The 24266-nt window shown below is 45.7% G+C and overlaps 1 protein-coding gene across 1 annotated transcript in view; it reads left to right on the top strand.

Moving 5' to 3' along the window:
* Window positions 1-20235, top strand: part of BTG4 (BTG anti-proliferation factor 4) — a 43557-nt gene extending 23322 nt beyond the window's left edge. The window contains exons 2-5 of the mRNA XM_044278469.1: window positions 17766-17977; window positions 18442-18579; window positions 18651-18858; window positions 19962-20235. Coding sequence (XP_044134404.1) covers window positions 17805-17977; window positions 18442-18579; window positions 18651-18858; window positions 19962-20156 — 714 coding nt within the window. The 5' untranslated portion in view covers window positions 17766-17804 and the 3' untranslated portion in view covers window positions 20157-20235. The remainder of the gene's footprint in view (window positions 1-17765; window positions 17978-18441; window positions 18580-18650; window positions 18859-19961) is intronic.
* The last annotated feature ends 4031 nt before the right edge of the window (window positions 20236-24266 follow it).

Raw genomic sequence — 24266 nt, 5'->3', positions numbered from 1 at the left:
TAATAGTCCTTCCCTTTGTCTATCCAAACTCTCTCTCTGCAGAATCTAAGGCTGGTGGTAGTAATTCCCAGTTGTGGAATACAGTATTGAGATATGGTTGGCCAGACCATGTCCAAGTGTGAAAGATGTTTTCACAATGATCCTCTTACTGCAGTAAAGTCTTTATCAGGCTTAAACAGCAAATACCTTACTGACTGACTCTAGTGCTTAGCCATGCAGATACTGGACTGTATAGTTTCATTCTCTTTTCCTGGATTACTATGAAGAAGACATCTCTCTGTGGATCTCTCAGAGAGTGGTTCTCCAGAGTTCACGCCTAGTACTCTGAGAAGTTAGCACATGCAGCTTCCTCTCACTTCATCCACTAGCACACTAGTCACTGAGCTAGGAGCAGATCTAAGTCTCTCTCCTAATTTCCTACAAGGGCAGATTATTATTAACCCTGACTGATCCATGAAGAGATATGCTGGTACATTAAAAGGCATTAACACGTTAAATAAGATTACATTGAATGAGATTATATAGCATGAACAGTTTGCATGTACCCTATTCTGTGGTTCGGCATCCCCCCTGTTTTGAGAAAAGCTGCCTTCAGCCTGGTTCGGAGTCCATCTGTAGTAGGAAGCATATGCTCAAAGACGCAGGGTTAAGGCAAAAAGCAGGGTTAAGGCATGTGCAGTGTACAGTATCATTAAGCCTAGGCACTAACTATCTACGGCAGATGGATAAATTGCACAGTTCCTTCACAATAGATACGAGGCAGGGATACCTATCTAACTTGTAACAAAATGGCTATGCAGAGGCTTAGTTACGTAAAAGTCCTTTCCTGAGCATAGCAACGATAAGTACAGGTAGCTTACCTATGTTAACGTTAAAAGTCCCCCTCACTGCAGTAAAGTCTATCAGCATTAAATAGCAAATACCTTACTGACTGACTCCAATGCTTGGCCATGCAGGTTCTGGACCTTCAGGTTCTTTCTTTTCTCTCTATTTCTAGAGTACTTTCAAGTAGAAAGTGTTTTTCTCTCTCTAAATTTCTCAGAGATAATGGTTCTCAGGAGCAGTGATGGGCAGTTCGCAGTGTTCGCCAGCGAACAGATAAGGGGTTCAATCTTTAGTAAGGTAGACTTACCCCCGTCCGGCGATGCAGAGGTAAGCCCTTACCTGTGCCTGTGTCGGGGGCCGGTCTGAAATCAAATGCAGTCACCGGGAGCAGGCAGTTCCGAGAACAGCCGTCGGGGGCCTTCATCGGGTTGTTCTCGGAACTGCCTGCTCCCGGTGACCGCATTTGATTTTAGACCAGCTCGCGGCACAGGTAAGGGCTACCTGTGCATCACCGGACGGGTGAGTCTACCTTACTAAAGATAGCAGCCCGCATGTGTTCGCTGGCGAACACTGCGAACTGACCATCACTGCTCAGGAGTTCAAGCCTAGTACTCTGAGGAGTGAGCACATGTAGCTTCCTCTCACCATCTCCACTGGCACACAACACACTGAGCAAGCAATGGATTTAAGTCCTTCTTCTAACTTCCTACAAGGGCAGAGTCAGGATAATTAACCCCGACTGATCCATATAGAGATATGCTGTTGCATTACAAGGCATTAACATGTTAAATAACATTAAATAAGATTACATAACAAGAACAGTTTGTAAGTACCTTATTTTGGGGTACTGCAGCTGCATCCTCTTCAGTGTTTACCTGCACTCTGTCTCCTTAGTATTGGGGGTGCAGTATCATTACAACTGTTTCTGCTATTTCTGTGGTGCAGTATACTAACTTATACTTCCAGATGGAATTCATAAGACCACACTTTTGGCCTCATCTTTCTAATGTATCAGAGTTTTTCCAGTGTACAGGCTTCATAAACTTAAAATGAACCTAAATTAATGGGGTTGTTCAGCGGCTAAATTTCGATGACTTATCCTCAGGATCAGATCGGCGGTGGTCTGATTCCGACATAGTATATGTTCAGTTTTTACAACAGATAGCATCTGGACTGAATCCAGACCCACTCATTTCAATGAGTATGTGCACATGAGTATTGGTTTTCACTGACCAGCTCTCCGTTCAGGAAAAATCACAGATGAAGACATGTTCTGTCTTCATCTATTTTTCATGCAGATCCGATCCATTAACTTGAAAATTTGAAAACAAACCGACAGCACACGCATTAAAAAACGGATGCAAGCCTGATGGAAAAACTGAAACACTTAATGCCATCACAGACAAAACTGATTCAAATTGCATGAAAACCCATCAGTTTTGTCACTGCACAGACCCTGACACTTTCCTTATGGCTCATGTAACATGGGCCTTACAGTTAGGCTAGTTTCACACTAGCGCTTAGTATCCGGCAGGGAACAGCCTTCTGGATTTCTCTACATTCCTGCATTGCCAGAAGCTTAAACATCGCCATCCGGCCCCACCAGCCCACAGGATTCGGCCCGATCTTCACCAATCCCTATTATAGTTAATGGGGCTGGACAGCGACTTTTAAAGGGGGTTTTTCCAGGATTAGACTTTTATGCCCCCTTAAACTGCTTTGGCCAGAGCAGCAAATCTCTAATATAGTTTTATTTTCTCTTCTGCTCCCTTTAGCTTCTTTACAAAGCTGTCATGTGACCTTGTCATGTGACATCAAGTCTGCAGTCCTGTTGTCACGGAAGGTGTACAGAAAACTAGAAGACACAAAATGAAGATCCGACTAACTGGATCCAAAACTAAGGAACAAAAGGGAGAGCCCTGCATCAGACCTGGCTCTCTCCCTAACTGCTCAGCCTATGCGAAAATCCCAATGGTAGATGATCGCATATCCTCGTACCTCGACTGTATAACACCTGAACACCCTATAATAGTGAGGGGACACGACCACCGGCTCCCTACACTTGATACGGAGGGAATCAGGGTCACCTGGGATCCAGCAAACAGGAAAACACAAATGAACGAACAAAACTTATCTGTAGAAGACTCAGTAGTAGCATCATCAGCATGCACACACTCCAGGAAGTAATATAAACCGCAAAGTGATGCAGTATGGGGAGGGATTTAAAGGCATGCAATCAGTGCAACTACATGACAGCTGAGAGAGGCTAACGAGATGAAAAAATGAAAGCAAAACAAAAGGAACCTCAAGGAGGAGGTTCTGAAGGACGTCTGTCAGAGCTTCTCAGATGTCTGATAGTGACACCTGTGCTCTCTGCAGGCCGGGCGGTGCTGCTGCTGTGCACACACCCCCTCGCCTCTCTCCCCTGCCCAGCCTGGCACTACCATTCCCCAGCTCTGTAGACACTGGGCAGGGGAGAGAGCCATGTATGCTAGTGACACAGCATGGAAACAAGCAATGCCTACACAGGCATGTAAGCAAGTGGCTGAAAGCTAAAAACGTTTACAGCGAGTTCTATGGAGTTCTTATGAGTGTTAAGGCTGGACATTTTTATTTTTTATGGGAATCCTGGACAACCCCTTTAAGCTTCTGGTAATGCCTGAATGCAGAGAGATCCAGCAGGCTGTTCCCTGCCGGATACTAAGTGCCAGTGTGAAATTGTCTATGGCAGGGATGGCCAAACTGCAGCTCTCCAGCTGTTGCAAAACTACAACTCCCAGCATGCTGAGACTGCCTACATATATCAGCCTACAGCAGGGCATGGTGGGAGTTGTAGTTTTACAACAGCTGGAGAGCGCAGGTTGGCCATCCCTGGTCTATGGCATACAGTGGGATGCGAAAGTTTGGGCAACCTTGTTAATCGTCATGATTTTCCTGTATAAATCGTTGGTTGTTACGATAAAAAATGTCAGTTAAATATATCATATAGGAGACACACACAGTGATATTTGAGAAGGGAAATGAGGTTTATTGGATTTACAGACAGTGTGCTATAATTGTTTAAACAAAATTAGGCAGGTGCATACATTTGGGCACTGTTGTCATTTTATTGATTCCAAAACCTTTAGAACTAATTATTGGAACTGAAATTGGCTTGGTAAGCTCAGTGACCCCTGACCTACATACACAGGTGAATCCAATTATGAGAAAGAGTATTTAAGGGGGTCAATTGTAAGTTTCCCTCCTCTTTTAATTTTCTCTGAAGAGTAGCAACATGGGGGTCTCAAAACAACTCTCAAATGACCTGAAGGCAAAGATTGTTCCCCATCATGGTTTAGGGGAAGGATACAGAAAGCTGTCTCAGAGATTTCAGATGTCTGTTTCCACAGTTAGGTACATATTGAGGAAATGGAAGACCACAGGCTCAGTTCAAGTTAAGGCTCGAAGTGGCAGACCAAGAAAAATCTCGGATAGACGGAAGCAACGAATGGTGAGAACAGTCAGTCAACCCACAGACCAGCACCAAAGACCTACAACATCATCTTGCTGCAGATGGAGTCACTGTGCATCATTCAACCATTCGGCGCACTTTACACAAGGAGATGCTGTATGCGAGAGTGATGCAGAGGAAGCCTTTTCTCCACCCACAGCACAAAAAGTGCCGCTTGAGGTGGGCTAAAGCACATTTGGACAAGCCAGCTTCAATTGGGAATAAGGTGCTGTGGACTGATGAAACTAAAATTGAGTTATTTGGCCATAACAAGGGGCGTTATGCATGGAGGAAAAAGAACACAGCATTCCAAGAAAAACACCTGCTACCTACAGTAAAATATGGTGGTGGTTCCATCATGCTGTGGGGCTGTGTGGCCAGTGCAGGGACTGGGAATCTTGTCAAAGTTGAGGGACGCATGGATTCCACTCAGTATCAGCAGATTCTGGAGACCAATGTCCAGGAATCAGTGACAAAGCTGAAGCTGCGCCGGGGCTGGATCTTTCAACAAGACAACGACCCTAAACACTGCTCAAAATCCACTAAGGCATTTATGCAGAGGAACAAGTACAACAATCTGGAATGGCCATCTCAGTCCCCAGACCTGAATATAATTAAAAATCTGAGGTGTGACTTAAAGAGAGCTGTCCATGCTCGGAAGCCACCAAACCTGAATTAACTAAAGATGTTTTGTAAAGAGTAAAGGTCCAAAATACCTTTAACCAGAATCCAGACTCTCATTGGAACCTACAGGAAGCGTTTAGAGGCTGTAATTTCTGCAAAAGGAGGATCTACTAAATATTGATTTCATTCCTTTTTTGTGGTGCCCAAATTTATGCACCTGCCTAATTTTGTTTAAACAATTATAGCATACTTTCTGTAAATCCAATAAACTTCATTTCACTTCTCAAATATCACTGTGTGTGTCTCCTATATGATATATTTAACTGACATTTTTTATCGTAACAACCAACGATTTATACAGGAAAATCATGACGATTAACAAGGTTGCCCAAACTTTCGCATCCCACTGTACTTACCATAGAGGCTATGGGGCCTGCAGCGAGAAGGGGACTGAGCTCCTGCTTCCCAATATAGAGCTATCCGGGGAATTCTATAAAAGGATTTATATACAAAAGTTGCACATTTTTTGCTCAAATGTTGTATATATATATATATATATATATATATTTATATAAAAAATATATTTTGTGCTGCTCACATCACTTTTGTAAAAGTCGGTAGGGCTGAACAGCAGGGGCACGGCCTGATAAATTAAGGGTCCATTCACACGTCCGCAAAATGGATCTGCATCTGTTCCGCAATTTTTCGGAACAGATGCGGACCCATTCATTTTCAATGGGGTCTTGTCCGCAATTGAGGACAAGAAAAGGCATTTTCTATGAGAGTGCTGGCGATGTGCAGACCGCACATTGCCGATGTCTGGATCCGCAAAACACATACAGACGTGTGAATGGACCCTTACTATAATTTATGTCACAAAACGGTTTATATATGATATAGAAATTTAGTGTGTCTTACACTAGCAAAGTTTTAACTTAGACTGGTGAATGGAACACCAGACTTAGGCCTCATGCACACAAACGTATTTTGTTTCCGTGTCCTTTCCTTTTTTTTGCAGATAGGATGCGGACCCATTCATTTCTATGGAGCTGTTAAAAAATGCGTATAGACAACCGTTTGTTTTCCGTGTCCGTTGTCCGTGATTCTGCAAAAAAAATAGAGCATGTCCTATACCTGTCCGTTTTGCAGACAATAATAGGCATATACAATGGATCCGCAAAAAAAAAAGGATGCCATACGGACATCATCTGTTTTTGCGCAATTTGCGGACCGCAAAACACATACAGGCGTGTGCATGTAGCCTTGAAAGGTTTATGCCATGATATAAAAAATAAATTCAGAGATCTCCCAATTCATTGCTCCAATTATTCTGCTAGATTTATTTCCAACCAGCAGCTCAGGGAGTGTGTCCTTCTCAGCGGCATGTTTTTTTTATCAAGGGTGTGTCCTTTCTGCTATGACTTTCTCCCTATCACAACTCAGGGGGCACGTCTTTCCCTATAAGGGCTCATGCACGCGACCGTACTGATGTTTGGTCCGCCTCCAATTTTGTGGATCAGATGTGGGCCCATTTATTTCAATGGGGCTGCAAAAGATGCCGACAGCACGCCTGTTCTGTTGCCCCACAAAGGAGATAGAACATGTTCTATTCTTGTCACTTTGTGGACATGAATAGGACATTTCTGTTGAAGTGAAAAAGAAAATGGCATCATGCGCACGGCCGGGATCCATGTTTTGTGGATCCGTGATTTGTGGACCGCAAAATGGATATGGTCTTGTGCATGATCCCTTAGGCCCCTTGCAGACAAGCGAGTTTTCCGTGCGGGTGCAATGCGTGATGCGAACACATTGCACCCGCGCTGAATCCGGACCCATTCATTTCAATAGGTCTGTGTACATCACTTGTGCGTTGCGTGAAAATCGCAGCATGTTCTATATTCTGCGTTTTTTCACGCAACGCAGGCCCCATAGAAGTGATTGGGGCTCCGTGAAAAACGCATCTCATCCGCAAGCAAGTGCGGATGCGATGTGTTTTTCACTGATAGTTGCTAAGAGATGTTGTTTGCAAACATTTCGTTTTCTATCACGCGCGTGAAAAATGCATCAATGCGCATTTCACCCGCACGATAAAAACTGAATAACTGAACGCAATCGCAGACAAAACTGAATGAACCTGCTTGTGAAATTGCGCATTTTTCACTGAACGCATCTGTAACGCATCCGGATCTAATCTGCTCACGCTCGTCTGCAAGGGGCCTTACTGTTTGTCACAGCTTCTAACAGAAGATATGGCATGTGGCAGTTGAAGATTTAAACTGAGCACGTCCGACCACCTAAGTTGGGTGGACGGAGTAAAAAGGAAAAGAACAAACAGCAGGTGGCGCTATGCAACTACATTTCATTGAATAACTCAGTGGCTAAAGTTAAAGGGGTATTCCCGTCTCAGACAGTGTGGGCATGTCGCTAGGACCCGCACCTAGGACCCGCACCTATATCGAGAACGCAGCCGGTAAAGTAAAAATACAAGTAATTACAACTATGGCGTCCCCATTCACTTCAATGGGATGGCTCCTTCCTGTTCAAGTGAATACTACAGAGCCGTCCTTCTAATAGAAGTGAATGAGGACGCCATAGTTGTAATTGCACATGCTCGTCGCTGCAGTGTTGATGACAAGCGAGAAAACAGTGAAAAGAAGGCAGCGCTGCGTTCTCTACAAACAGCTGATCAGTGGGGCTGCCAGCAGTTGCCCCCCCCGCCAACCTGATATTGATGACATATCCAGTTGTGGCATTTTGAGTATCACACTGCGACACCATTGATATTAATTAGATCCAATGTGGACCGAGTTTTTTGTTGTGCGACACATGTCGCTGTATAGCCCTGCCCTGACGGGGCCCATACTCTTTGTAAGAGCTGTCAGCGGGGTGACGGGGCCCATACTCTTTGTAAGGCCTCATTCACTATGGCTATTTCAGCGTTTTGCAGTCCGTTTTCACGCATCCGTTGTTCCGTTTTTTGTTTTCGTTGTGTTTCCGTTTCAGTTTCATTTTTCCGTTCAGTTTTTCCGTATGGCATATACAGTATACAGTAATTACATAGAACAAATTGGGCTGGGCATAACATTTTCAATAGATGGTCCTGCAAAAAACGGAACGGATACGGAAGACATACGGATGCATTTCCATATGCATTCCGTTTTTTGCGGACCCCATGACTTTAATGGAGCCACAGAACGTGATTTGCGGCCAAATATAGGACATGTTCTATCTTTTCACGGAACAGAGATACGGAAACACGGAAACGGAATGCATACGGAATGCATAAATGGTTCCGTATACAGACCGTATACGGAACGCAAAAAACGGCCCACAAAACAGAAAAAAAAAATGGTAGTGTGAAAGAGGCCTAAGAGCTGTCATTGGGTTTGGGCCCATACTCTTTGTAAGAGCTGTAAGTGGGAGGCAGGGCCTATACTCTTTGTAAGAGCTCTCAGCGGGGTGACGGGGCCCATACTCTTTGTAAGAGCTGTCAGTGGGAGACGGGGCCCATACTCTTTGTAAGAGCTGTCAGTGGGTGACGGGGCCCATACTCTTTGTAAGAGCTGTCAGTGGGTGACGGGGCCCATACTCTTTGTAAGAGCTGTCAGTGGGAGACGGGGCCTATACTCTTTGTAAGAGCTGTCAGTGGGTGACGGGGCCCATACTCTTTGTAAGAGCTGTCAGTGGGTAACGGGGCCCATACTCTTTGTAAGAGCTGTCAGTGGATGACAGGGCCCATACTCTTTGTAAGAGCTGACAGCGGGGTGATGGGGCCCATACTCTTTGTAAGAGCTGTCAGTGGGAGACGGGGCCCATACTCTTTGTAAGAGCTGTCAGTGGGAGACGGGGCCTATACTCTTTGTAAGAGCTGTCAGTGGGTGACGGGGCCCATACTCTTTGTAAGAGCTGTCAGTGGGTGACGGGGCCCATACTCTTTGTAAGAGCTGTCAGTGGGTGACGGGGCCCATACTCTTTGTAAGAGCTGTCAGTGGGAGACGGGGCCTATACTCTTTGTAAGAGCTGTCAGTGGGAGACGGGGCCTATACTCTTTGTAAGAGCTGTCAGTGGGAGACGGGGCCCATACTCTTTGTAAGAGCTGTCAGTGGGTGACAGGGCCCATACTCTTTGTAAGAGCTTTCAGTGGGAGACGAGGCCCATACTCTTTGTAAGAGCTGTCAGTGGGTGACGGGGCCCATACTCTTTGTAAGAGCTGTCAGTGGGTGACGGGGCCCATACTCTTTGTAAGAGCTGTCAGTGGGGTGATGGGGCCCATACTCTTTGTAAGAGCTGTCAGTGGGAGACGGGGCCCATACTCTTTGTAAGAGCTGTCAGTGGGTGACGGGGCCCATACTCTTTGTAAGATATGTCAGTGGGTGACGTGGCCCATACTCTTTGTGAGAGATGTCAGTGGGTGACGGGGCCCATACTCTTTGTAAGAGCTGTCAGCGGGGTGACAGGGCACATACTCTTTGTAAGATATGTCAGTGGGTGACGGGGCCCATACTCTTTGTGAGAGATGTCAGTGGGTGAAGGGGCCCATACTCTTCAGTGGGTGACGGGGCCCATACTCTTTGTGAGAGATGTCCGTGGGTGAAGGGGCCCATACTCTTTGTAAGAGATGTCAGTGGGTGACGGGGCCCATACTCTTTGTAAGAGATGTCAGTGGGTGACGGGGCCCATAGTCTTTGTAAGAGATGTCAGTGGGTGACGGGGCCCATACTCTTTGTAAGAGCTGTCAGCGGGGTGACGGGGCCCATACTCTTTGTAAGAGATGTCAGTGGGTGACGGGGCCCATATTCTTTGTAAGAGCTGTCAGTGGGAGACGGGGCCCATATTCTTTGTAAGAGCTGTCAGTGGGAGACGGGGCCCATACTCTTTGTAAGAGCTGTCAGTGGGTGACAGGGCCCATACTCTTTGTAAGAGCTGTCAGTGGGAGACGGGGCCCATACTCTTTGTAAGAGCTTTCAGTGGGGTGACGGGGCCCATACTCTTTGTAAGAGCTGTCAGTGGGAGACGGGGCCCATACTCTTTGTAAGAGCTGTCAGTGGGAGACGGGGCCTATACTCTTTGTAAGAGCTGTCAGTGGGAGACGGGGCCCATACTCTTTGTAAGAGCTGTCAGTGGGGTGACGGGGCCCATACTCTTTGTAAGAGCTGTCAGTGGGAGATGGGGCCCATACTCTTTGTAAGAGCTGTCAGTGGGAGACGGGGCCCATACTCTTTGTAAGAGCTGTCAGTGGGAGACGGGGCCCATACTCTTTGTAAGAGCTGTCAGTGGGTGACAGGGCCCATACTCTTTGTAAGAGCTGTCAGTGGGTGACGGGGCCCATACTCTTTGAAAGAGCTGTCAGTGGGGTGACGGGGCCCATACTCTTTGTAAGAGCTGTCAGTGGGTGACAGGGCCCATACTCTTTGTAAGAGCTTTCAGTGGGAGACGGGGCCCATACTCTTTGTAAGAGCTTTCAGTGGGAGACGGGGCCCATACTCTTTGTGAGAGATGTCAGTGGGTGACGGGGCCCATGCTCTTTGTGAGAGATGTCAGTGGGTGACGGGGCCCATACTCTTTGTAAGAGCTGTCAGTGGGGTGACGGGGCCCATACTCTTTGTAAGAGCTGTCAGTGGGAGACGGGGCCCATACTCTTTGTAAGAGCTGTCAGAGGGTGACGGGGCCCATACTCTTTGTAAGATATGTCAGTGGGTGACGGGGCCCATACTCTTTGTAAGAGATGTCAGTGGGTGACGGGGCCCATACTCTTTGTAAGAGCTGTCAGCGGGGTGACGGGGCACATACTCTTTGTAAGATATGTCAGTGGGTGACGGGGCCCATACTCTTTGTGAGAGATGTCAATGGGTGACGGGGCCCATACTCTTTGTAAGAGATGTCAGTGGGTGACGGGGCCCATACTCTTTGTAAGAGCTGTCTGTGGGTGACAGGGCCCATACTCTTTGTAAGAGCTGTCAGTGGGTGACGGGGCCCATACTCTTTGTAAGAGCTGTCTGTGGGTGACAGGGCCCATACTCTTTGTAAGAGCTGTCAGTGGGTGACGGGGCCCATACTCTTTGTAAGAGCTGTCAGTGGGGTGACGGGGCCCATACTCTTTGTAAGAGCTGTCAGTGGGAGATGGGGCCCATACTCTTTGTAAGAGCTGTCAGTGGGAGACGGGGCCTATACTCTTTGTAAGAGCTGTCAGTGGGTGACAGGGCCCATACTCTTTGTAAGAGCTGTCAGTGGGTGATGGGGCAATACTCTTTGTAAGAGCTTTCAGTGGGAGACGGGGCCCATACTCTTTGTAAGAGCTGTCAGTGGGTGACAGGCCCATACTCTTTGTAAGAGCTGTCAGTGGGTGACAGGGCCCATACTCTTTGTAAGAGCTGTCAGTGGGTGACGGGGCCCATACTCTTTGTAAGAGCTGTCAGTGGGGTGACGGGGCCCATACTCTTTGAAAGAGCTGTCAGTGGGAGACGGGGCCCATACTCTTTGTAAGAGCTGTCAGTGGGAGACGGGGCCCATACTCTTTGTAAGAGCTGTCAGTGGGTGACGGGGCCCATACTCTTTGTAAGAGCTGTCAGTGGGTGACGGGGCCCATACTCTTTGTAAGAGCTGTCAGTGGGTGACGGGGCCTATACTCTTTGTAAGAGCTGTCAGTGGGGTGACGGGGCCCATACTCTTTGTACGAGCTGTCAGTGGGAGACGGGGCCCATACTCTTTGTAAGAGCTGTCAGTGGGTGACGGGGCCCATACTCTTTGTAAGATATGTCAGTGGGTGACAGGGCCCTTACTCTTTGTAAGAGATGTCAGTGGGTGACAGGGCCCATACTCTTTGTAAGAGATGTCAGTGGGTGACGGGGCCCATACTCTTTGTAAGAGCTGTCAGTGGGTGACAGGGCCTATACTCTTTGTAAGAGCTGTCAGTGGGTGACGGGGCACATACTCTTTGTAAGAGCTGTCAGTGGGTGACAGGGCCTATACTCTTTGTAAGAGATGTCAGTGGGTGACGGGGCACATACTCTTTGTAAGAGCTGTCAATGGGTGATGGGGCCTATACTCTTTGTAAGAGCTGTCAGTGGGTGACAGGGCCTATACTCTTTGTAAGAGCTGTCAGTGGGTGACGGGGCACATACTCTTTGTAAGAGCTGTCAGTGGGTGACAGGGCCTATACTCTTTGTAAGAGATGTCAGTGGGTGACGGGGCACATACTCTTTGTAAGAGCTGTCAATGGGTGACGGGGCCTATACTGTTTGTAAGAGCTGTCAGTGGGGTGACGGGGCCCATACTCTTTGTAAGAGCTGTCAGCGGGGTGACAGGGCACATACTCTTTGTAAGATATGTCAGTGGGTGACGGGGCCCATACTATTTGTGAGAGATGTCAATGGGTGAAGGGGCCCATACTCTTCAGTGGGTGACGGGGCCCATACTCTTTGTGAGAGATGTCAGTGGGTGAAGGGGCCCATACTCTCTTTGTAAGAGCTGTCAGTGGGTGACGGGGCCCATACTCTTTGTAAGAGCTCTCAGTGGGTGACGGGGCCTATACTCTTTGTAAGAGCTGTCAGTGGGGTGACGGGGCCCATACTCTTTGTAAGAGCTGTCAGTGGGAGACGGGGCCCATACTCTTTGTAAGAGCTGTCAGTGGGAGACGGGGCCATACTCTTTGTAAGAGCTGTCAGTGGGTGACGGGGCCCATACTCTTTGTAAGATATGTCAGTGGGTGACAGGGCCCTTACTCTTTGTAAGAGATGTCAGTGGGTGACAGGGCCCATACTCTTTGTAAGAGATGTCAGTGGGTGACGGGGCCCATACTCTTTGTAAGAGCTGTCAGTGGGTGACAGGGCCTATACTCTTTGTAAGAGCTGTCAGTGGGTGACGGGGCACATACTCTTTGTAAGAGCTGTCAATGGGTGACAGGGCCTATACTCTTTGTAAGAGCTGTCAGTGGGTGACGGGGCACATACTCTTTGTAAGAGCTGTCAGTGGGTGACAGGGCCTATACTCTTTGTAAGAGATGTCAGTGGGTGACAGGGCACATACTCTTTGTAAGATATGTCAGTGGGTGACGGGGCCCATACTCTTTGTGAGAGATGTCAGTGGGTGAAGGGGCCCATACTCTTCAGTGGGTGACGGGGCCCATACTCTTCAGTGGGTGACGGGGCCCATATTTTTTGTGAGAGATGTCAGTGGGTGAAGGGGCCCATACTCTTTATAAGAGATGTCAGTGGGTGACGGGGCCCATACTCTTTGTAAGAGATGTCAGTGGGTGACGGGGCCCATACTCTTTGTAAGAGATGTCAGTGGGTGACGGGGCCCATACTCTTTGTAAGAGCTGTCAGCGGGGTGACGGGGCCCATACTCTTTGTAAGAGATGTCAGTGGGTGACGGGGCCCATACTCTTTGTAAGAGCTGTCAGTGGGGTGACGGGGCCCATACTCTTTGAAAGAGCTGTCAGTGGGAGACGGGGCCCATACTCTTTGTAAGAGCTGTCAGTGGGAGACGGGGCCCATACTCTTTGTAAGAGCTGTCAGTGGGTGACGGGGCCCATACTCTTTGTAAGAGCTGTCAGTGGGTGACGGGGCCCATACTCTTTGTAAGAGCTGTCAGTGGGTGACGGGGCCTATACTCTTTGTAAGAGCTGTCAGTGGGGTGACGGGGCCCATACTCTTTGTAAGAGCTGTCAGTGGGAGACGGGGCCCATACTCTTTGTAAGAGCTGTCAGTGGGAGACGGGGCCATACTCTTTGTAAGAGCTGTCAGTGGGTGACGGGGCCCATACTCTTTGTAAGATATGTCAGTGGGTGACAGGGCCCTTACTCTTTGTAAGAGCTGTCAGTGGGTGACGGGGCCCATACTCTTTGTAAGAGCTGTCAGTGGGTGACAGGGCCCATACTCTTTGTAAGAGCTGTCAGTGGGAGACGGGGCCCATACTCTTTGTAAGAGCTGTCAGTGGGTGACGGGCCCATACTCTTTGTAAGAGCTGTCAGTGGGTGACAGGGCCCATACTCTTTGTAAGAGCTGTCAGTGGGTGACGGGGCCCATACTCTTTGTAAGAGCTGTCAGTGGGGTGACGGGGCCCATACTCTTTGAAAGAGCTGTCAGTGGGAGACGGGGCCCATACTCTTTGTAAGAGCTGTCAGTGGGAGACGGGGCCCATACTCTTTGTAAGAGCTGTCAGTGGGTGACGGGGCCCATACTCTTTGTAAGAGCTGTCAGTGGGTGACGGGGCCCATACTCTTTGTAAGAGCTGTCAGTGGGTGACGGGGCCCATACTCTTTGTAAGAGCTGTCAGTGGGTGACGGGGCCCATACTCTTTGTAAGAGCTGTCAGTGGGTGACGGGGCCCATATAGTGATGAGCGGCAGGGGCTATATTCGAATTTGCGATATTTCACAAATATTTTTTGAATATTGGTCATATATTAGCGAATTTCGTGATTTCGAGATTATTTTATTTAATGCGATAAATCGGCAATGTAAAAATCGCGTAATGCGAATTCGGAATGCGATATACAGATGTGGGTTACTTTGGCTACATTTTTGAAGCTGGTATAAGTTTCCTGAGACTGGAGAAAATAGTTGACACGGCAGAACATTAGAATAGCTTTATATGCAGATAGAGTGCTCCAATGTATTCGCGATTGCACTAATCGGCAGTGATTAGAATATTTTTTCGCACTACGTGCAACTTCACATTTTAGCAGGGCTGACTACAGATTACTGATCGGTGCACTAAGTATTGTTGTGAACTTGACATTGCTTCCTTCTCATTGGCACACAAGCAAGAAGCAGAGAGGAATCGTGTGTTCAGATGGGAAAAAATGCTGAATATTCAATATAACGAATGTATAGCACTATATCCTAAATATTGGCAAATTCTCAAAGTGGCGATATTCTCGATAATAATTTGCTATTCGAATATTCGTGCTCAACACTAGGCCCATACCCCTTTGTAAGAGCTGTCAGTGGGTGACGGGGCCCATACCCCTTTGAAAGAGCTGTCAGCGAGGGACGGGGCCAATGCTAAGTTTTTCTATGGGGCATTCTGATTCCTGTGTTTCCCTTTGGTTACCATGAACAACAACTGAAATGCCAAATCTGCCAAATGAAGTTTTGCTTTTCTTCCTACTACTAGTGGTGCATTTTTTCTTCATTTCTGTATGATAATAAGCAGTATTTCTATAGGTAAGTGCTGCAGATTTAACGAATCACGTCTACGCGCTGTGGACGTATTCCCCAACAATAGTCACACATGACGTGAGGCAGAGACTAAACCCCCAGCATGTCCGTTTATATTGTGAATATATCTTGCTCTGCGACATATCTGCTGTAAAATCTGCACTGTTTGCCAAGCAAAATCTGAACAGATGTCTAATGCCTCAATCACACGTCAGTGTCCGGTCAGCGATTCTGAGCCAAAACCAGGTGCGGCTCTAAACACAGAACAGGTGCAGATCTTTCCCTTATACCTTAGGTCTGTGGAGGCTCCAGTCCTGGTTTTGGCTCACAATCACTGATGGAAATCACTGACTGAAAACTGAGGCGTAAATGAGGCTTTACTGACCTCCAAGTGGGTAACTAATGATACCTAGAATCACCTGGGTCAGGCCGGCCTCCTGTGCATGAGCCTTCCTATTTAACCCTCAGTCAGAGGCTTGTGTGTTACACCAGAGGAAGCTTATACTCAGGTGAGGATGGGCTATGCTTATTGGGTTTTATGTTATTTAGCTATTATGTTTGTATAGAAATGTTGCATGAGGTTTGTGTCCTCTGCTGTGCAATGGAAGTGTATGGAGTCTTCTAGAACCCAATTATCATGGGTTATTGGAGGGTATGCTGCAGGTTTCAAATTAGTTGGTCCCATACCAATACTGGGGGGGGGGGGGGGGGGCATGGCTGTGTGTGTGTGCCCCATACAAATGAGTGGGTCAGTGTTAGCCCCCCCAAAAAATAAAAAAAACAGTAAATGGCACACAGATGGGAAAAATCTGTGTGAATGAGGCCTTATTCTGTGGTTACGTGCGGTTTTATTGTGGTGTCTGCTGCAGCCCTTTGTGTCTTGCGTGCCTGTGGTCAGCTGCAGGAAGCTAGCATCTAGGCACTGCGTGTATTTCAGCTTTGTCTTGGATTTCACGTTTTGAATTCCAAAGGGTGACATTTGCAACAAATATCCATAGAAAGGAACTTGTGTGCTGTGGATCTTTGTGCATATATCTGCAATGTGTAGGTAGTTTTAGAATATTCTCTACTGGTGCTGTATGTCTTGAGGTTTTTGGATGGACACTTTTTTGGCTCATTGTTTGACAGATCAATTTATTTATTTTTTCTTCCATAGTGTATATAAAATATATTACGCAGCAATCTACCTATTGAGTGGGAAGCCTCAATTGTCTGTTCAGTTTCCACATGGTTTCAATTTATTTTTATTTTTTTTGCATTGCACAGGCAGCATTCTGACCCTGTCAAGGCAGTGTTTTGATGCTTGGTTCCTCCCCCTCCCCCCTCAAAGCCACAATTTTTATATCTCCTAACACTGTTTAACCATCTGCCCTCAAAAGATCCGTAGACTGGAAAGCTAAACAGTGGTGTGAGCTCAGCCTCAGGCCTCATGCACACCTGTTTTTTGCGGCTTGGTGTCGGACCCATTCACTTCAATGGGACTGCAAAAAAATGCAGACAGTACTCCGTGTGCTGTCCACATCCGTTCCATAGCCCTGCAAAAAAAAACAATGTCCTATTGTCTGTTTTGCGGGCAAGACTAGGCATTTCTACAATGGGCCGCCTGTTCCGTTCCACAAATTGCAGAAGGCACACGGGCGGCTTCTGGTTTTTGTGGATCTGCAATTTATGGACTGCAAGAAACTGAACGGTTGTGTGCATGAGGCCTTATGGCTCAATCAGACCGTATGCTGTCTGCAAAAAATGTGGTTCTGTTTTTTGCAGATTAGATGCTGACCCATTCACTTCTACGGGGCCCTTTTCGTCCATTCTAAGGCTCCATAAAACATCCTATACTTGTCAGTGAAAATCATGTTTTGTTTTTTTAAATCCCCTTCAGTTCACAAACTTGTTCCGATCCAGATTTTTTTTTTTTTATTTAGTTTTTGCAGCACAAACCCTTTAACTGACTTTCTCCAGTTGCTATATCTGCAAGACCTTATACAGTGTTCAGTGTTGGACTGGGGTTCCTGGGGCCCTCCAGAGGAAGTACTAGAGGCCTAACCCCTAGATCATCAATAACACTTAGGGTACCTTCACACACCGCAGATTCTGTTGCAGAAACTTCTGACTGAAAACCCATTCCATTCATCAGAATTGGGTTGTTCTGGTGGGAAGCACCTGGATTTCTGAAGGCCTCATTCAGATGAAGTGAGTGGATTTTTTTTAACTGCAGGAAGTTCTGCAACAAAATCTGCTGCATGTAAAGGAATCCTAATTTTGAATCCACGGATTAGAGCCTAGTTGCCAGTGATTGGTTCCAAAGGCAGCACATTTTTTTTTTTTTTATTTACATTGACTTTCACCCAGGGATGCACCACCAATGAGGCCAGGTGATCAGGCAGCCCCAAGTAATGGCAGCAGAAGGGCCATGGGCAATTAACACTTTCATTGTGGCAAAGGGATTAGGTTAATAAACTGGCCTTGGGGGAGGGGGGCACTGTTTTAGTTTCCGCCTCAGGCAGCAGAAAGGCTAGGTGCACGTTAAATCTGACCCAAAATCCACATGTATAATGCATGTGTTTTTTTTTTTTTTTTTTTTTTTTTTTTTTTTTGTGCACTTCTTTTAGGCCAGTTTTAATTTCTATGCTGTTTGAACCTTACCCAAATCTATCTTTTCCCACAGCTTTTTCCATCCGCCTGTGCCAGATTATTAAGGTAAATCATGAAGGAAGAAATTGCTGCCACAGTTGTCTTCATCACGATGCTGGTGAAGAAACACAGGAAGCTGAGCAAGCAGAAAATAGAAAAGTTTGCCGCCAAACTGACGACTGTATTATTTGCAAGGTATAAAACACACTGGTATCCAGAAAATCCATCAAAGGGACAAGCTTTTCGGTAAGTGGATTTAAGTGTGTGCTTGAGTTTTCAGAGGTCTCTAGCGTTTAATCAAATTAAACTGCACTTTTATTTACAGCTCTTTTCCCCTTTGGCTTTTAGAAGCCGTGCACCTAAATACTAGGGCACAACTCAATATTTTTTTTTTTTTAGAGAAATGCTGCTGCCAGAAGGAAAACTTGCTTCTGTGTGTACATGGTCAATGTGATTCCTAGAGCAGCTGGTTACAATGGTGCAGATTTGCTAAGCCTGTAGATGGTGTACATTAGACCTGTACCAGAATACCACGGGGGCTCAGACTGTATGATAAACTTGGTGGGGGGGGGGGGGGGTGGACGACTCAGACAGATTCTAGGTGCAGATGGAAATGTGCTCCAATGTGTTCACATACTTAGAGCAAAAATATCAGAATCTACTGGAAGATGAGTTCTCAGATCACTGGCTATATGACAATTATCTTCCAGATGCATAAGAATAAATAAGTGTCAGTCGATAGACTGTGTCTTGGAGGAAGCCTGTGCAGAAAGTGAGGTGGACTTTGAGGATCTTGGACTGCCGAAGGAAATGACCATATGGGTGGATCCATTTGAAGTGTGCTGCAGGTAGGTGCCTTATTTATACGTTATATAAACATCAAAAAAGTCAAAATCATGACTTGGTCTTCCCCCTACAGATATGGTGAGAAGAATAGCCCATTCACAATTGCAAGCTTTATGGGCAAAGAAGATTGTAATGTGTCAAAGAGAATTAGCACTGCTGTAGATAAAGCCAACTCTGACTATCACTCTGGGACCTCTTCAGATGAAGAGCCTTCTATAAAGGAACCAAAAGCCATTCCTACAGTGAGCAATCCCAACAGTATCTACCAGGCACACACAAAGGTGGGTAGCTTTTCTTCATTCCTGGTCTTGGCATGAAGAAAAAAGCATGCAGAAATCCAAGTATAGAAAAGGTCTACTTAGATACATGTGTGATCAGACCAGGTCTGGCTGCTTTTACTTCCACACAGGACTAATCTGCAAATTTGCCACAGCTGTAAATGCAGCAGAATTATTTTTTTGTCTGATTTGAAAACCCACACTATAAATTGATATGTAGGTTCTCTTTCCCCTCCCTTGTATGCTTTGCTATTACTGGAAACTGCTAATTTTACCCAGTAAATCCTGCTGTGGACAAGTCACTGCTAATCACTGTCAGACAGCACATGTCCAAGTCACTATCTTCATAGGCCATGCACAACCACTGACTTGACTTTTTTTTTTCACATCTTATACTATAACTATGCTAAATTTTTAATTACTTGCAATTACAAAAGTATTCAGATCCAGGTGCTGATTTGAAAACTGTAGGATTTATTTTTTTTGGACAACCTCTTTAATGGGTTGTAGCTAGGAGATGCTGTGGAAACCAATTTGCAGCCCAGCAGAGTCATGGGATAAGGCTGACTCGTGTACCAAACAAGAATTCAAAGAAACCACTGACCAGCTTGTCACAGATGTTGTCATGGACATGTTGAAGATGCCTAAAATAATATAGAATTTATATATCCATCTCTGGTCATGCAAGTAACAGAACTTGTAGACAGTCAACATGAGTTTCTGCTGCCAAAGTCTTTACTTTAAATGCCATAAAGCATTTTATTAGAATGGTTTTAACTGGTAATGAGTGCCTGTTTATAAAGTGGTTGTCCCTTTTAGACATGGGCATAGCAATAGGTTATGCTCTAAATATTGAGGTGGGATTTCTGAAAATGGTGAATCAAGTTCTTTTCTATTTACTGAAGTCCCATAGAGTAGAAGTTGTTCAAGGGTGCCTTTTACACTAAATCCATTGTGGGGTCCTGTTGAGATGTGTAGGTACCACTTTTATCAGTATGCCATAGATGACCAGATGGGACAACCTCTTTAGTGTTGCCAACTACCTGTAAAATATTTCAAGGATGACTGTTGAAGCAGTGAATGGATAATAATTATTTGTCTTTCAGTGTACGGACTACAGTCAGCCTATGCAAACTTGGTCCCAGTTTCCTCGGAGAAAGAATTACCCAAATGATGGGTATCGCCAGCACCAGACTGCAGGCTACTATCCTCAGCACAGAGCTTATAAACCTTACCGACAATCTGCTGCATTTGCAGGTCCTCGCGTTGACCGGTTTCACTGGGTAAACACAAGACGCTGACAGTCATGTTTTAGAAAATAATCCTCTGCACTTTTATACAATGTTTTTATGAAAACAGATTATTTATATTTTTATGTTTGTCTTGTGATATTATTGATGCACTGACACCTTTGTTTTAAAAAAATGAATAAATTAAGCAATTCTTTATTTTTAATGGTGTTCTCAAGATTAATGGTCTTGCTTGCATAGTGCATGCTCGACCACTGCTTGTCCAATGTAATGTGTATTTTCCCTAAACTACAAGTTCACACCTCTATTTCCTAAAGTCAGAAAATGAGTTGGTGTAAATTTGCCAGTTTTTCTGGCTGAATATTAAAGGGTTTTTGCCCCATGCCTCCACAACAGTACTCGGCAGGCAATTATCCCTCCTTCCCAGGGACAGGAAATGACATGGAAGTCAATCAACAAAAGCTCCCTCCCCTCTACCCAATACTGTTTTCTGTCCCTCTGGAGAGTGCATGGGAATTGGGTGCAGGTGTAGAGGTGCTTGCTAAATCCACCCAGCCTGTGTAGAGTTCCTGACGGTTCAGTAGGGCTGTGGCAGAGAAGGGGCTCTGTGGGGATGTACTTACTAGGCCTTTTCTCTTCTAGGCATAAGTCCTCTGGTGGAGGCTGCCCTGGGCTAGATTAGACAGCGACGGCTGCAAGACAACATGAGTCTCCCTTTGGAGGGCGCAGGTGAAGTCTCATGGGGGTGTAAGATATCAGCACCATACTGTCACTTCTAGGAGTACAGCGGCATGCAGGAAGAGGCTGGTTTCCTTCTTGTAACATTGGGACCAGAGCAATGGATGGCATGAAAGCCTGCAGACCTACGGAGTTTCAGCCTGGTAAGCCTCTGGAGCTTTTTTTTTAATTTTTTTGACATGTTAAGTTTTAGTGCTGATGCACTGATTTAGGGTTTTAGTTTTCTGTATCACCCTTAGGGGGCGGGTCCTTATCCAGTCACCAGCAGCAGGACTCTGATTATGGTGTAATGTTTTCTTTAGGCCTCTTGCACACAAACATTGTGCATCTGTTCCGTGCATAAATGCACAGGCAACGTCCATGCGGCAGCTGGGATGGATTGAGACCCATTCAATATGAATGGGTCCCTGATCCATTCACACCACAAAAAAAATAGAACAAGGTTCCAGTCTGTTTCCGTTCTGTGATTGCAGACACGTTTAAGTGAATGGCCGCAATACAGGCACACAATGTTTGTGTGCAAGAGGCCTTGGGGAAGGGATTATCAAAAACCTGGCAGCGAAAGAGTTCAACCTGTGGCCCTCCAGCTGCTGCAAAACTACAACTTCCAACATGCCCTAATAGCTGTAGTCTGTCCAGGCATGCTGGGAGTTGTGTTGGCACAGCTGGAGGGCCACCGAGTGGACATCAGGGATGCCCAACATCTAGAAAGAGTTCAATTTGCAAGAAAGATCAGGGCTCTTATAGTAGTAGGAGGAGGGGGGGGGGGAAATGCATGGAAAAGCTGATTTCTGAAGTCTCCCTCTTTGCTTGATCACATCAGAACCTAGAATCCACAGCTGAATTTACAACTTTTATGGATGTTGCCACTAGCTCCTAAACCTTCCACCTCGTGTGCTACAGCTGAGGCTTTCCCAGACCTGGATTTAGATATTGATGAAGGTGAATTGGTCTCAGATTCGGACTCCTTGGGGCACAGCTACTAATGGGCTTGCAACACATTTAGAAGTGCCGCAAGCTTCCTTTTCTGTCCAGCCATGTGACTCAATTTTGGCACATAGCTGGTATTGTGCTTTGTATGCTAGTTGGGTGTGACATGGGAGTGTTGGGCAGTGCTGGCATCCTTACATTTACACCTGGAAACGGATGTGAAAAACTATGCCAGTAAGGAGCTGGTGTCGTTTTTACTGCAGTTGCACAGACTGCCACAGATGCACCAAATTTATGATGAGGTACATGTGTTGTCATGGATTAGACATATGTAGCAGGGTTGGAGTAAATGAGACATGTGTAAAGCCAGTCTTGATAAATATGCCCTCTGGTCTTCTGAGAGATTCTGGATGTCCAAAACATTAGGACTAGAATGAATTCGGAACAAAACCCTGCCATGCAGCCACTTGCATGGCAAGGTACCCCAGGGAATTGCCACCCTTCCAGCCTTAATTTATTTTCTTATGATATTGTAAAACTAGCCGCCAGATCTGCGGCTGTGTAATGCCTCTAGGAGAGAGGTCTGGTTAAGATCTTGGCTTGGAGATGCACCATGTAAAAAATAAACTGTGCTAGCACCAGTGAAGGTAATATACTGTTCAGCTTGGTTTTAAGAATCTACTAGAGTGCCTCAAGCAGAAAAAAATAGATTTCCTGTTAGAATCAAAGATATTTGTGGCCAAAAACAAAATGAGAGACTGGGAGGAAAAAAGTGGAAGGTTCTAGTAGATGGCATTTTTCTAGAGGCAGCTGTACAGGTTTCTTTTTCAAACCAGGAAACTCTTCCCATCAACATCAGAAAGACCAATGAGGCCAGAAGTTGGGTGGAGGTCTGGCAAAAAATTTCAAATATACCTTGGACATTATAAAGTTAAATTACCCCCTCCAAAAAAAAAACACCCCAACAAACTGCTAAATGTCAGACATCAACAGACACTTCAAGATCAGGTCTTGCTTCTCCAACAGAAAGGTGCAATAAAGGTGGTCTCAAAGATGGGGGGGGGGGCTAGGGTTTTACTTGCCAGTTGTCTTTGTGAAGAAACCCAAAGACACATTCAGGGCAATAATAAATTATAAAACAACCGGGTGGGGGGCGGATTTAAATCCCCCCCCTCTTCAGATAAAAGTATCCCTGATTTGGTGGTTGATAAAAAGATCTGACCCAAAGGGTGCAGTGGCAACAGACAAATCTAGGCAGTCACCACAGATGCCAGCAAGATGGGTTACACTGCTCATTGTCCTCAAATGATGGTTCAGGGCAGGTGTGATTCCTCCAGGATCCAAGCATCAAATGTTAGAGAATGTTCAGCAGTTTGGGAGGCCTTTGGAGCCTGTGAAAATATTCTCTTGGGCAGAAAATAAATCTTGTTTCAGGAGTTCATCAAAACTGAAAAACAGATTGCAAACTTCCAGAGCAGGGATTTTGAAAGAGAATGGTGTGTGAATCACAAAATCTTCAAGTAGATCACAGAAAGCTGGGGCTACCATGTGATGGTAGATAAATAATCCATGACTTACACACTTATTGGTCCAGTAATGTGAAGTCTATATCAGCCGGTATACTCCAAACCGCTTTCTATTACATTCAATCAAGTGAAAAACGCACCAAACACGCATGCTTATTTTGTCTTTGCTTTTATTTTATCCAAAATCAATGAAGGCATAGCAAATGTTGCATTAAGGCATATTCCAACAATAAAAGTCCATAAATACATACAGTCCAGTGTGTCCTTTGGCTGGCAGTGAGGATTCTGTGCTTAGGGTGCAACAAACATGTAAACAGCTACATTTTGGGGGGACTGCCCCATTTGTCAAGCATGTGATAGTCCTGTTTGCAGACAGGGTAAACAAACAAGTGTTTTGTTCCCTACCCTACAGAGACCAACCACTGTTCGTGGATACCTTTTCTTGACCAGAAGGGATTCTGTTTGCTTTTCCTCCATTTTCACTGATTCACAGAACATTCCTGATCTCTTACAACAGGGTCTGATCTGCCATCCAAAGATCACACAGCTCTGTCCGATGGCCTAGAGACTGAACAGTCTATCCTAAGAAGCAAGGGTTTGTCTGAACTGGTAATATCTACTATTGTGTCTAGTCGTAAGGCGGTAACTTCTTATATTTAGGTCATGGAAAGCCTTTTTAGATTTTGCTGAAGATAGGTAGGATTTTTCTATGCCTTTAGATACAGCAGTTATTCTAGAATTCCTACAGGCAGGTGACGGTCTACTAAGTACTATTAAGGTGCAGATTTCTACCTTAATTGTCTTTCTGGAGTCCAAGTTAGCTGATTTAGAATTAGATAAAAGGTTCATTAGGGAGTTAGTAGACTTAAGCCCTTGGTTAGATCCTCTGTTCCTCCTAGGAATTTAAACCTACATTTATCTACATTAATGGACCTTCCATTTGAGCCAATCACCCAGATTCCAATTA

The sequence above is a fragment of the Bufo gargarizans genome, chromosome 2 (assembly GCF_014858855.1).
Source record: "Bufo gargarizans isolate SCDJY-AF-19 chromosome 2, ASM1485885v1, whole genome shotgun sequence".
NCBI lineage: Eukaryota > Metazoa > Chordata > Amphibia > Anura > Bufonidae > Bufo > Bufo gargarizans.
Note: the sequence above shows the minus strand (reverse complement) of the source record. Positions and strands in the feature narration are given on the sequence as shown.